The sequence below is a fragment of the Mus caroli genome, unplaced genomic scaffold (assembly GCF_978045245.1).
Source record: "Mus caroli unplaced genomic scaffold, Mus_caroli_1 scaffold_8, whole genome shotgun sequence".
Lineage (NCBI taxonomy): Eukaryota > Metazoa > Chordata > Mammalia > Rodentia > Muridae > Mus > Mus caroli.
Genome location: NW_028227263.1, coordinates 140,896,944 through 140,911,486, shown reverse-complemented (window position 1 = coordinate 140,911,486; position 14,543 = coordinate 140,896,944). Strand labels below are relative to the sequence as shown.

At 41.3% G+C, this 14,543-nt stretch overlaps 1 protein-coding gene across 1 annotated transcript in view; it reads right to left on the bottom strand.

Annotated features, from left to right (window-relative positions):
* Positions 1–904: 904 nt before the first annotated feature.
* The window catches only part of LOC147003743 (vomeronasal type-1 receptor 4-like), a 30,198-nt gene continuing 16,559 nt past the window's right edge, over positions 905–14,543 (bottom strand). The window contains exons 4-6 of the mRNA XM_085842387.1: positions 7,355–7,700; positions 3,603–3,731; positions 905–2,502 (exon numbers count right to left, since the gene is read on the bottom strand). Of these exons, the coding sequence (XP_085698513.1) occupies positions 1,452–2,318 (867 nt within the window). The 5' untranslated portion in view covers positions 2,319–2,502; positions 3,603–3,731; positions 7,355–7,700 and the 3' untranslated portion in view covers positions 905–1,451. The remainder of the gene's footprint in view (positions 2,503–3,602; positions 3,732–7,354; positions 7,701–14,543) is intronic.

The window sequence follows — 14,543 nt, the reverse complement described above, 5'->3', positions numbered from 1 at the left end:
ACAGAGGAATGGATACAGAAATTATGGTACATTTACACAATGGAGTACTACTCAGCTATTAAAAAGAATGAATTTATGAAATTCCTAGCCAAATGGATGGACCTGGAGGGCATCATCTTGAGTGAAGTAACACAATCACAAAAGAACTCACACAATATGTATTCATTGATAAGTGGATATTAGCCCAAAACTTAGGATACCCAAGATATAAGATACAATTTGCTAAACGCATGAAACTCAAGAAGAATGAAGACCAAAGTGTGGACACTGTGCACCTTCTTAGAATTGGGAACAAAACACCCAGGGAAGGAGCTACAGAGACAAAGTTCGTAGCTGTGATGAAAGGATGGACCATTTAGAGACTGCTGTATCCAGGGATCCGTCCCATAATCAGCTTCTAAACGCTGACACCATTGCATACACTAGCAAGATCTTGCTGAAAGGACCCAAATATAGCTGTCTCTTGTGAGACGATGCCGGGGCCTAGCAAACACAGGAGTGGATGTTCACAGTCAGCTATTGGATGTACCACAGGGCTCCCAATGGAGAAGCTAGAGAAAGTACCCAAGGAGCTAAAGGGATCTGCAACCCTATTGTTGGAACAACATGATGTACTAACCGGAACCCTGGAGCTCTTGTCTCTAGCTGCATATGTATCGAAAGATGGCCTAGTCGGCCATCAATGGAAAGAGAGGCCCATTGGACTTGCAAACTTTATATGCCCCAATATAGGGGAATGCCAGGGCCAAAAGAATGGGAATGGGTGGGTAGGGAAGTGGGGGGCGCTATGGGGGACTTTTGGGATAGTATTGGAAATGTAATTGAGGAAATTATGTAATAAAAATATTAAAAAAAAAAAAAACAAAACAAAACAAAAAAAACAAAAAAAAAAAAAAAAAGAAAAGCATCTCAAAGAAATAAGTAGCTGTCCTTTATAAAACCAATGAACAGGCTTATTTGTGCAGGCATGTTAGCAGAATTTCAGCCAGTGTTGAGTCCAGGAGAAACAGCCTTCTTCCAATATGGTTTTCAGTGAAACAGACATCTTTATTGGGGGTGGCAGGGTCTATATAACCCTTGGACAGAGGGTAGGATTTTTTTTGGGAGGGGGAATGAGTGCACATCATAGGCAGTGGTCAAGTTGTTGGGACTGCTTCAATTGTATGATTAGGAATTCCTGGTTCTAGCTGGACATGTTCTTATAAGGAGATAGGAAGCTTACCCTACATCCTGGCCACTAGGCTACATGACTACCTCAGGGTGGCAGAACTGGGGAATGGACTGGCTCTGTGTGTGGGTAGATGCAGTCCTAGAGCAAGGCAGGGTCAGTTCTACTCCTGCTGGTGTCAGGATGAGATTTTTCAAGGTATTTACATGTTTTGATCTTAATGTTCCTCTGTAATGTCTCCCCCAGTCACATGGATTTCCAGACCCACAATGAAGAGTAGAGATTAAGGACCCCTAGGATCCCTAAAAATCAATAGAAAGGGAGAAATGGTGGGGAAGTTTAGAGTCATAAGTTGTATGACATGCCTCAACCAGAGTCCAGATTCCACAAAGGAAATGTGAAATAAAATAAAAACACAATCTAGAATATATAAGCTCACAAATGTGACCACCAGCATCAGGATGGTGTGGGCTGCTCTGGTTTCAGCATGGCCTGTGTTTTTATGGTTAGGATTATGTATATAGTGAATTCTCTGGTGGTGTCTGTTTAAATGAATCACCATGGAGACACTAGTCCAGGCCATGATGCTAAGGAACATGATGTCATAGGAAAAACGAAAGAAATTCACGTCTACACTGACCCCAGAGATGGAGCATATCCAATTGCCTTTAGAATCAGTGTCATTGTGTGTTTTCTGTGGACCACTGACATTCATTGGGATGTAAGCATTATTTAAGACACTGAACAACCAGCAACTGAAACAAGAATAGCTCACAACCTTGGGGGATATTTCTCTGAACATGACCCTAGCCCAGTTACCAGGAACAAGGGTGACAAACTGGTAGGTACTGAGGACACAAGTAGAACACATGTTTGTGCCTCGAGCCATCATGTGAAAGAAGTGTGCAAGTTTACATTTGAGGTCAGTTGGAGGCTTCCTTGGAACAAAATCAATCATGTCATGTGAGTATGTTGAGAGAAGGAGCATGAATGCATTGGCCACAGCCAAATTGATTAGAATAACATGTATGGGTCTTAGTCTGGAATCATTCAATATTGGAGAGAAATTATGGACAAACAGAAGGATGTTGCCCACAGTCCCAACCACAACCTGGCAAAGCAAAAGGATGTGAAGAGCCAACACTTCCATGGTTTTCAGGGTTTCATTCTGAGACAATGTGGAGGTATCTTCATAGCACAGTGGTGTAATGATCAGGTTGGACAGTGCTGTCTTCAAGAATCTTCTCAATCATGTGAGATTTTCAACTGATTTGGAGTCTTTTTTTTTTTGTTGAAATGCTGTCAGTGCTTTGACAGACTACAGGAGATTATTTCTGGAAAACAATGAATGAACATTGATCCAGAATATCAACTTCACACTTATTTTCCTTTCCCTTCACTCATGATGTAAGTGTGTGTGTGTGTGTGTGTGTGTGTGTAATGCAACTCTGTCTCTGTTGATCAACAGGATGACACATATCTTAACACAGTATGGGCTCTGCATATGTATACATGCATATTTGTAGACAGGAGTGCATTTTTGTTTCAAGAGAACTGACATCATCCCTCATGTTATAACAGTGTGTTAAGAAATGTAAATTTGTTCTTGGAGAGATGATTCTGGATCTAATGACCTCTACTCAGCTTCGTGTGGCACCTTATTAATGTATTTCCAATCATACACTCAAGAAAAACAGTAATAGGCATAAAATAAAATAAGTGTATCTTTAAAAGTTTTGATCAAGTGTTGAAGAGATTTCTTAGCAGTTAAGAGCACTTCCAGATGACTGTGTTCAATTTCTACCACTGTCATGGCTACTTATAACTGTGTGTAACTTCATTTCCAGGGGATTTGGACCTGCTCAGTCATACATGCAGGCCAAACACCAGTGCACATAAAATAAAAATAAATAAAGAAATCTTTAAAAATGTAACATAAAATTAAAATCCATGCTTTATAGAAGAATGTAAATAAGGAACTGAGAAGTTGTCTGACTGGTTAAGGACATTCTCTGCTTTTCTGAAGGTCCTGAGTTCAAATCAAGGCAACAACTAAAAACCAGTTATCTAATGTATACATGTCACATTAAAGTACATTTTCAAATAAGTGCTGAGCCATGAAATAGACATGTCTTTAGTCTAATGAAATCATTGACATAATTAGGTAAATTAGGGAGAGAAATACAAAACCATTCTAACGACTAATGTTCACTTTGGAGGACACCATGGATTGTAGGAGTGAGAAGAGAACTTTAAGCAGAAATTAAAACTTTCAGATTTCTCACCTGCTTAGTACCATCAGAGATGGGGTTGCTCACAGAGATGTAGGCAAGCTCCTGAACAGTTACTGCAGAAACATAGCTCTGAGTTCCTCTCCCTTTGAAGAACATCTTTCTGTATCCATTTCCTAAGACAGATTCAAAGAAGTGCCTACCTCTCCCATAAAGTGCTGTGCAGATTGTTGAATGAAGCCAGATATCAGAGCTCATAAAGGGACAGTGTCAGGTCCTGAAATCCTTCAGAGAGTCCATTCCCTTGTCATCTGTGGTGTTATTGAATATGACTGTATGGGTATATTGGAAAACTTTTAATGAAAGAAAACACATTTATCCCAAAGGCAAATCTCTCTCTCTCTCCACATTGTGTGTGTAAGATAGAGATAGAAAATATAGTTTCTAAAATTCTGCATTAATATGTTTCTATGAAGCTTTCTAAAATGGCAATTAGTATTATTAACTCTCCCCATATTTTCTCCTCCATCCCCTCAATATAATTTAATTCATCACTTTCCATTATTTCTTTTAATTCTTAAGTGACTGTGTTCTATAGGAAGACCCTTAATCCTATGTCTCTTACTTTTATACAAGTATCCCAAATTAAACACATATAACTCAATATTCAAGGCTAATGTCTACAAATTAAGGAAAATATGCAATGTCTGTCTTAATTTGTGGGTTACCATATGAAGTATGTTTTCTTCTCAAAAATTCATTTATGGGTGTCCCGGGTCACTCTGAGACCTGTCTGAGAAGGTGAACGTGCAGACTGTGGAGGGTGAGGGAGCAGACTGAAGAAGCGACACAGCTTCTGGGACAGGCAGAAGCGACACAGCTTCTAGGACAGAACCCCTTTCTGACTCCAGACATCCAGGCACCTTTCCTGCCAAAGTAGAGGTGGCCACCCTGGAGGGCTCTGACTGCCAGAGCAGGTGAGGGATCCATCTTCTGTCCTGGGTCCCTCAGAGACCAGTCTGCACAGGTGAATGTGCGGACGCGGAGGGTGAGAGAGAGGATTGCAGAAGCGACACAGCTTCTGGGCCAGACCCCATTTCAGGCTCTAGACAACTGGACACCTTCCCTGCCAGAGGAGAGGTGGCCTCCTGGGAGGGCTCCGACTTCCAGAGCAGGTGAGGGAGCCATCTAGTGTCCCAGGACCCTCTGAGACCAGTCTGAGCAGGTGAGCACAAAGACTACAGAGGCAACACATCTTCTGGGACAGGCCCTGTTTCAGGCCTTCATCTTCAGTCAGGAGGCAGGTCTGAATGCCAGACCTCTGTGCACCTTCCCTGCAGAGAGTACTGACCACTGAGACTCAGGAGAAAGCTGAACTCCTAGGACTGCTGACAGATGCTAACAATCACAGAAGGAACAAGCTCCAGCCAGAGACAAGTATAACAACTAACACCAGAGATTACCAGATGGCAAAAGGCAAACATAAGTATCTTACTAACAGAAACCAAGACATCTCACCATCATCAGAACACAGCACTCCCAATTCAGCCAGTCCTGGATACCCCGACACACCAGAAAAGCAAGATTCAGATTTAAAATAATATCTAATGATGCTGGTAGAAGAATTTAATGAAGGGCACTAATAACTCACTTAAAGAAATACAGGAGAACAGTGCTAAACAGGTAGAAGTCCTTAAAAAATTACAGGAAAACACTGCGAAACAGGTAGAAGTCCTTAAAGAAGAAACACAAAAACCCCTTAAAGAATTATAGGAAAACACAACCAAACAGGTGATGGAATTGAACAAAAACATTCAAGTCCTAAAAAGGAAACTAGAAACAATAAAGAAAACCCAAAGTGAGACAACTCTGGAGATAGAAACCCTAGGAAAGAAAAAAGGAGCTATAGATGCAAGCATCAGCAAGAGAATACAAGAGATGGAAGAGAGAATCTCAGGTGCAGAAGATTCCATAGAGAACATCGGCACAACAATCAAAGGAAATACAAAACACAAAAGGATCCTAACTCAAAACATCCAGGAAATCCAGGACACAATGAGAAGACCAAACCTACGGATAATAGGAGTTGATGAGATGGAAGATTTTCAACTTAAAGGGCCAGCAAATATCTTCAACAAAATTTTAGACGAAAACTTCCCAAACCTAAAGAAAGAGATGCCCATGAACATACAAGAAGCCTACAGAACTCCAAATAGACTGGACCAGAAAAGAAATTCCTCCTGACACATAATAATCAGAACAACAAATACACTAAATAAAGACAGAATATTAAAAGTAGTAAGGGAAAAAGGTCAAGTACATATAAAGGTGGGCTTATTCAAATTACACCAGACTTCTCACCAGAGACTATGAAAGCCAGAAGAGCCTGGACAGATGTCATACAGACCCTAAGAGAACACAAATGCCAGCCCAGGCTACTATACCCAGCAAAACTCTCAATTAAAATAGATGTAGAAATCGAAGTATTCCATGATAAAACCTAATTCACACAACTTTCCACGAATCCAGCCCTTCAAAGGATAATAAAGGGAAAACTCCAACACAAGGACAGAAACTACACCCAAGAAAAAGCAAGAAAAGAATCCTTCAACAAACCTAAAAGTAGACCACTGCAAGAACAGAATCCCAACTCTTACATCAAGAATAACAGGAAGCTATTATCCTTTGAAGGGCTGGATTCATGGAAAGATAATGTGTGAATTTGGTTTTGTCATGGAATACTTTGGTTTCTCCATCTATGGTAATTGAGAGTTTGGCCGGGTATAGTAGCCTGGGCTGGCATTTGTGTTCTCTTAGTGTCTGTAGAACATCTGTCCAGGCTCTTCTGGCTTTCATAGTCTCTGGTGAAAAGTCTGGTGTAATTCTGATAGGCCTGCCTTTATATGTTACTTGACCTTTCTCCCTTGCTGCTTTTAATATTCTATCTTTATTTAGTGCATTTGTTGTTCTGATTATTATGTGTCAGGAGGAATTTCTTTTCTGGTCCAGTCTATTTGGAGTTCTGTAGGCTTCTTGTATGTTCATGGGCATCTCTTTCTTTAGGTTTGGGAAGTTTTCGTCTAAAATTTTGTTGAAGATATTTGCTGGCCCTTTAAGTTGAAAATCTTCCATCTCATCAACTCCTATTATCCGTAGGTTTGGTCTTCTCCTTGTGTCCTGGATTTCCTGGATGTTTTGAGTTAGGATCCTTTTGTGTTTTGTATTTTCTTTGATTGTTGTGCCGATGTTCTCTATGGAATCTTCTGCACCTGAGATTCTCTCTTCCATCTCTTGTATTCTGTTGCTGATACTTGCATCTATAGCTCCTTTTTTCTTTCCTAGGGTTTCTATCTCCAGCGTTGTCTCACTTTGGGTTTTCTTTATTGTGTCTACTTCCCTTTTTAGGTCTAGTATAGTTTTGTTCATTTCCATCACCTGTTTGGATGTGTTTTCCTGTTTTTCTTTGAGGACTTCTACCTGTTTGGTTGTGTTTTCCTGTTTTTCTTTAAGGACCTATAACTCTATAGCAGTGTTCTCCTGTATTTCTTTAAGTGAGTTATTAAAGTTCTTCTTGATGTCCTCTACCATCATCATGAGATATGCTTTTAAATCCGGGTCTAGCTTTTCGGTTGTGTTGGGGTGCCCAGAACTAGGTGGGGTGGGAGTGCTGCGTTCTGATGATGGTGAGTGGTCTTGATTTCTGTTAGTAGGATTCTTGCGTCTGCCTTTTGCCATCTGGTAATCTCTGGGGCTGTGCAGAATACACTCGGCGGGGTCACGGAAACAAGATGTCTGCTGCGCATGCTCAGGCAAAGTGTTCCCAGGCCAGTCGGATCCCTAAACTCTGGCTGGGAAAGTGGCCAGCTGTCTGGGGCCCGAAAAGGGGGTTGCCTTAGAAGCTCTGTGGCTCCCCCCTGTCCCAGAAGCTTTTAGCTTCTGTATTCTGTACTCTCACCTGTGCAGAATATACTCGGTGGGGTCCCGGAACCAAGATGTCTGCTGATGCTCAGGCAAAGCGTTCCCTCTCCACTCTGACCCTTTCCTCTGGCCGGGAAGGTGACCGGAAGTCTGGGACCGGTGCAGAATGCACTCGCCAGGGTCCCGGAACCAGGATGTCTGTTGTTGATACTCAGGCAAAGCTTTCCCAGTCCGGTCGGATCCCTAACCTCTGGCCCAGAAAGTGGCCCGCTGTCTGGGGCCTGTGCAGATCACCATGGAATAAGGCTGATCTTCAATAACAACATAAATAATGGAAAACCAACATTCACGTGGAAACTGAACAACACACTTCTCAATGATACCTTGGTCAAGGAAGGAATAAAGAAAGAAATTAAAGACTTTTTAGAGTTTAATGAAAATGAAGCCACAACATACCCAAACCTATGGGACACAATGAAAGCATTTCTAAGAGGGAAACTCATACCTCTGAGTGCCTCCAAAAAGAAACTGGAGAGAGCACACACTAGCAGCCTGACAACACATCTAAAAGCCCTAGAAAAAAAGGAAGAAAATTCACCCAAGAGGAGTAGACGGCAGGAAATAATCAAACACAGGGGTGAAATCAACCAAGTGGAAACAAGAAGAACTATTCAAAGAATTAACCAAACTCGGTGTTGGTTCTTTGAGAAAATCAACAAGATAGATAAACACTTAGCTAGATTCACCAGAGGGCACAAGGACAGCATCCTAATTAACAAAATCAGAAATGAAAAGGGAGACATAACAACAGATCCTGAAGAAATCCAAAACACCATCAGATCCTTCTACAAAAGGCTATACTCAACAAAACTGGAAAACCTGGACAAAATGGACAATTTCTAGACAGATACCAGGTACCAAAGTTAAATCAGGATCAAGTTAACAATCTAAACAGTCCCATATCCCCTAAAGAAATAGAAGCAGTCATTAATAGTCTCCCAGCCAAAAAAAAGGCCAGGACCAGATGGGTTTAGTTCAGAGTTCTACCAGACCTTCAAAGAAGATCTAATTCCAGTTCTGCACAAACTATTCCACAAAATAGAAGTAGAAGGAACTCTACCCAACTCATTCTATGAAGCCACAGTTACTCTGATACCTAAACCACAGAAAGATCCATCAAAGATAGAGAACTTCAGACCAATTTCCCTTATGAATATAGATGCAAAAATCCTCAATAAAATACTCACAAACCGAATCCAAGAACTCATTAAAGCAATCATCCATCCTGACCAAGTAGGTTTTATTCCAGGGATGCAGGGATGGTTTAATATACGGAAATCCATCAACGTAATCCATTATATAAACAAACTCAAAGACAAAAACCACATGATCATCTCGTTAGATGCGGAAAAAGCATTCGACAAGATCCAACACCCATTCATGATAAAAGTCTTGGAAAGATCAGGAATTCAAGGCCCATACCTAAACATGATAAAAGCAATCTACAGCAAACCAGTAGAGAACATCAAAGTAAATGGTGAGAAACTTGAAGCAATCCCACTACAATCAGGGACTAGACAAGGCTGTTCACTCTCTCCATACCTATACAACTTAGTACTTGAAGTCCTAGCCAGAGCAATTTGACAACAAAAGGAGATCAAGGGGATACAAATTGGAAAAGATGAAGTCAAAATATCACTTTTTGCAGATGATATAATAGTATATATAAGTGACCCTAAAAATTCCACCAGAGAACTCCTAAACCTGAGAAAGACCTTCAGTGAATTAGCTGGATATAAAATGAACTCAAACAAGTCAATGGCCTTTCTCTACATCAAGAATAAACAGGCTGAGAAAGAAATTGGGGAAACAACACCCTTCTCAATAGTCACAAATAATATAAAATTTCTTGGCGTGACTCTAAGGATATGAAAGAGCTGTATGATAAATCCTCAAGTCTCTGAAGACAGAAATTATAGAAGATCTCAGAAGATGGAAAGATCTCCCATGCTCATGGATTGGCAGGATCAACATTGTAAAAATGGCTATCTTGCCAAAAGCAATCTACAGATTCAATGCAATCCCCATCAAAATTCCAAATCAATTCTTCAACGAATTAGAAAGTGCAATCTGCAAATTCATCTGGAATAACAAAAAACCTAGGATAGCAAAATCTCTTCTCAAGGATAAAAGTACCTCTGGTGGAATCACCATGCCTTACCTAAAGCTTTACTACAGAGAAATTGTGATAAAAACTGCATGGTACTGGTATAGTGACAGACAAGTAGACCAATGGAATAGAATTGAAGACCCAGAAATGAACCCACACACCTATGGTCACTTGATCTTCGACAAGGGAGCTAAAACCATCCAGTGAAAGAAAGACAGCATTTTCAACAAATGGTGCTGGCACAACTGGTTGTTATCATGTAGAAGAATGCGAATTGATCCATTCCTATCTCCTTGTACTAAGGTCAAATCTAAGTGGATCAAGGAACTCCACATAAAACCAGAGACACTGAAACTTATAGAGGAGAAAGTGGGGAAAAGACTCGAAGATATGGGCACAGGGGAAAAATTCCTGAATAGAACAGCAATGGCTTGTGCTGTAAGATCGAGGATTGACAAATCGGACCTCATGAAACTGCAAAGTTTCTGCAAGGCAAAAGACACTGTCAATAAGACAAAAAGGCGACCAACAGATTGGGACAGGATCTTTACCTATCTTAAATAAGACAGGGGACTAATATCCAATATATATAAAGAACTCAAGAGGGTGGACTCCAGAAAATCAAATAAGTCCATTAAAAAATGGGGCTCAGAGCTAAACAAAGAATTCTCACCCGAGGAATACCGAATTGCCGAGAAGCACCTGAAAAAATGTTCAACATCCTTAATCATCAGAGAAGTGCAAATCAAAACAACCCTGAGATTCCATCTCACACCAGTCAGAATGGCTAAGATCAAAAATTCAGGTGACAGCAGATGCTGGTGAGGATGTGGAGAAAGAGGAACACTCCTCCATTGTTGGTGGGATTGTAAGCTTGTACAACCACTCATGGTAATCAGTCTGGCAGTTCCTCAGAAAATTGGACATAGTACTACCGGAGGATCCCGCAATACCTCTCCTGGGCATATATCCAGAAGAAGTCCCAACCGGTAAGAAGGACACATGCTCTACTATGTTCATAGCAGCCTTATTTATAATAGCCAGAAGCTGGAAAGAACCCAGATGCCCCTCAACAGAGGAATGGATACAAAAAATGTGGTACATTTACACAATGGAGTACTACTCAGCTATTAAAAAGAATGAATTTATGAAATTCCTAGGCAAATGGTTGGACCTGGAGGGCATCATCCTGAGTGAGGTAACACAATCACAAAAGAACTCAAATGATGTGTACTCACTGATAAGTGGATATTAGCCCAGAAACTTAGCATACCCAAGATATAAGAGATAATTTGTAAAATACATGAAACTGAAGAAGAACGAAGACCAAAGTGTCGACACTTTGCCACTTCTTAGAATTGGAAACAATCACCCATGGAAGGAGTTACAGAGTCAAAGTTTGGAGCTGAGACAAAAGGATGAACCATGTAGAGACTGCCATATCCAGGGATCCATCCCATAATTAGCCTCCAAATATGACACCATTGCATACACTAGCAAGCGTTTGCTGAAAGGATCCTGATATAGCTGTCTTTTGTGAGACTAGGCCGGGGCCTAGCAAACACACAAGTGGATGCTCACAGTCAGCTATTGGATGGATCACAGGGCCCCCAATGGAGGAGCTAGAGAAAGTACCCAAGGAGCTAAAGGGATCTGCAACCCTATAGGTGGAACAACATTCTGAACTAACCAGTACCCCGGAGCTCTTGACTCTAGCTGCATATGTATCAAAAGATGGCCTAGTCGGCTATCACTAGTAAGTGAGGCCCATTGGACATGCAAACTTCATATGCCCCAGTACAGGGGAACGCCAGGGCCAACAAATGGGAATGGGTGGGTAGGGAAGTGGGGGGGAGTGTATTGGGGACTTTTGGGATAGCATTGGAAATGTAATTGAGGCAAATATGTAATAAAAATATTTTAAAAAAACAAAAAACCCCCCAAAACAAACAAAGAAACAAAAAACCAAAACGAAATGAAATGAGTCACCCACATACTTAGTACAGTTGATAAATTATTTTGCCCACACTGCTTTGGAAGTCTCACTTCATCTTTGGCTTATACTACCCTGTATTTAAATCCTTCTTAGAATGTTAATTTCCTGGAGTCAAACTTAAAAAAGTGTTGAATTGAAAAAAAATAGTAATGAATAAGAATAACAATACCGGTTGTATATTCCTGCTTTGTTTAAAGCAATATTAAGTTTGGTTCAACAGACAATATTAAATACTTATACTCTATGGTTATATCCTCCATTTTATTTTAGATTATATCATCAGGAATCCAAGAAATGTGGCTACATCTAATTACAAGACAGTGAAACTGTTACCCCATCAACATAAACCACAGACTTTTGATGAATATCTTTCTAGGTTTATTCAGGGTGATGGTAAGTGGAACTTGGACCAAGGTCTTTACATTTTGGAATGACAATGTACAAGGCAAAAATCACTGATGTGATCAAAGGTGCACACTCTCTTAAAAAAAATTAATCATTCCATTTGTTTACATCTTAAATGATATCCCAGCTACCCCTCCACCAACCCCCTTCCCAGATATGCCTTCCCCTTCCCCTTTTGCTGGTATGGGGATGCTCCCTCACCTACCCACACTCTCCTACCCCACTGTTCCAGCATTCTTCTATGCTGGGGCATCAAACCTTCCCGTGGATCAATGGCCTCCCCTCCCATTTCTATTAGGTAACGCCATCCTCTGCTACATATGTATCTGAAGCCTCTAGGTACACACCTTAGTTGGTGGTCTAGATGCTGGGAGAACTGGGTGGTCAGGATAGCTCATGTTGGTCTTCCAATGATCTTCCAATCCCACTCTGCTTTTCCAGTCCTTCTGCCAGCACTGCCACCGGGTTTCCTGAGCTCAGTCTGATGGTTGGCTCCAAGAATCTTAATCTGCATTGGTCAGTTACTGGCCGGACCTTCCAAGGAACACTAGGTTCCTATCAGCAAGCACCTCTTCAACACAGGAACAGTGTTGTGTTTGGTGTCTACAGATGTGATGGAGCTAAAGAAATATCCAAGGAGCTAAATGTGTTTGCAGCCCCCTAGGAGGAACAACAGTATGAAATAACCAGTAACCCCAGAGCTCCCTGGGACTAAACCACTAATCAAAGAAAAGACATGGTGGGACTCATAGGTCTAACTGAATGTGGAGTAGAGGATGGCCTGGTAGGTCATCAATGGGAGGAGAGGCCTTTGGTCTTGGAAGGTTCTATGCCCCAGTATAGGGGAATGCCTGGGCTAGGAAGCAGGTGTGGGTGGGCTGGGTAGCAGGGAAGGGGGAGAAGATAGGGGAATTTCAGAGGGGAAACTAGGAAAGAGAATAACATTTGAAATGTAAATAAAGGAAATAGCTAAAAAATTTCATGTTTGAAATAATTTAGTCCTAACCATATATTTTATTTTGTTTAGATGCGGAAATATAAGGAGCTATTTTGTTTTTATCTGAGGATTAAATTACTGAGTTTGGAGGAACAGAGAGAAACACTGTGATCAGAGAGTATAACCTATTAAACTGGCATTTACGGCACATAGGTTTAAGAGCAGCATGCAGCAAAGCACTGTTACATACAAGAAAACTGTGTGTGGTGGATAACTCGCCCCCTGAGACAGTCAGATACCAATCAGAAATCATTTTGCTTCAAGAAATGGTGACTTTAGCTTCAATAAACAACAAAGGGGAGATAGAACCTATAGAGACCACCTCTAGTAGATAGTAATCGCTCCCCCCCTCCAGTTGAGGGATGGGACTACCCACCCATCTCAAAATTTTTAACCCAGAAATTTCCTGTCCAAAGCAAAGACAGGGACAAAAAAATGTAACAGAAATTGAAGGAAAGGTTATCCAGAGACTGCCCCGCCCAAGGATCCATCCCATCTGCAGACAACAAAACCCTGACACTATTGCTATTGCCAAGAAGCACTTGCTGACACTAACCTAGTGTGGCTGTTTCCTGAGAAGTTCTACCAGCAAATACAGATGCAAATACTCATATCCCAACACCATACTGAGTCCAGGGACCCCAGTGGAAGAGCAAGGGGAAGGACTGAAGGAGCTGAAGGGTTGTGCAACCCCATAGAAAAAATATCACCTAACTGGAACCCAGATCTCCTAGGGACTAAACCACCAAACATAATACACATGGAGGGACCCATGTCTCCAGATACACATGTAGCAGACAATTGCCTTATCTGACATCAATGGGAGGGGAGGCTCTTGGTCCTATGGAGGATTGATGCCCCAGCATAAGAGAATACGTGGTGAGGCAGGAGTGGGTGAGTGGGTGAGTGGGTGGAGAAGCACTCAGAGAGACACATAGGAAGGGGGGAGACAGTGGATTGGATGGGGCTGTGTTGTGCAGAGGCAACTGGGAAATGGGATATCATTTGAAATGTAAACAAATTAAATGATTAATGAAAAAAGAAATGGTGACAACCTTCCTCTTTTTAAAATGTCTGTGTTTCTTCTGTATATATGTTTATTCATCATGTGAATATGGTCCTTGCAGAATTTAAAAGAGGGTGTCTGAGCCTCAGAATTGGAGCAACAATTAGCTGTGAGTTACCATGTGAGTGTTAGGAATCAACCGATGTCTTCTGTGAGAGAATTCACTTCTCTGAACTGCTGAGCCATCCCTTCAGCCCCAATACCTTTACTCTTTTTTAAAAAAAATATTTATATAACAAATCTTGCCCCCTTCTGGTCCCATCTTCACAAAGACCCTCCCTTGACCCCTCTCCTTCTGCCCTGAGGATGTGGGGATCCTGGTGGGTAGCCCCGTCCAGGGGATCCTACAATCCCACAACTACTGCAATAGGGCTACACCTTCTAGTAGTCCCATTCACAGTGTCAAGCACATCAAAATTGCCACATATGGACAGAGTTATTTTTTTCACAGGTAACAATGTTAGTTTTCACTCTAAGAGTCATGAGCCACTGACATGGATTTAGTGGGAACAAGAACTCTACCCATGGAATCTAAGTTGCCAAACCTCCTTTTGTTTCAGGAACATTGATCCTAAGTAGAAAACTTCTATGT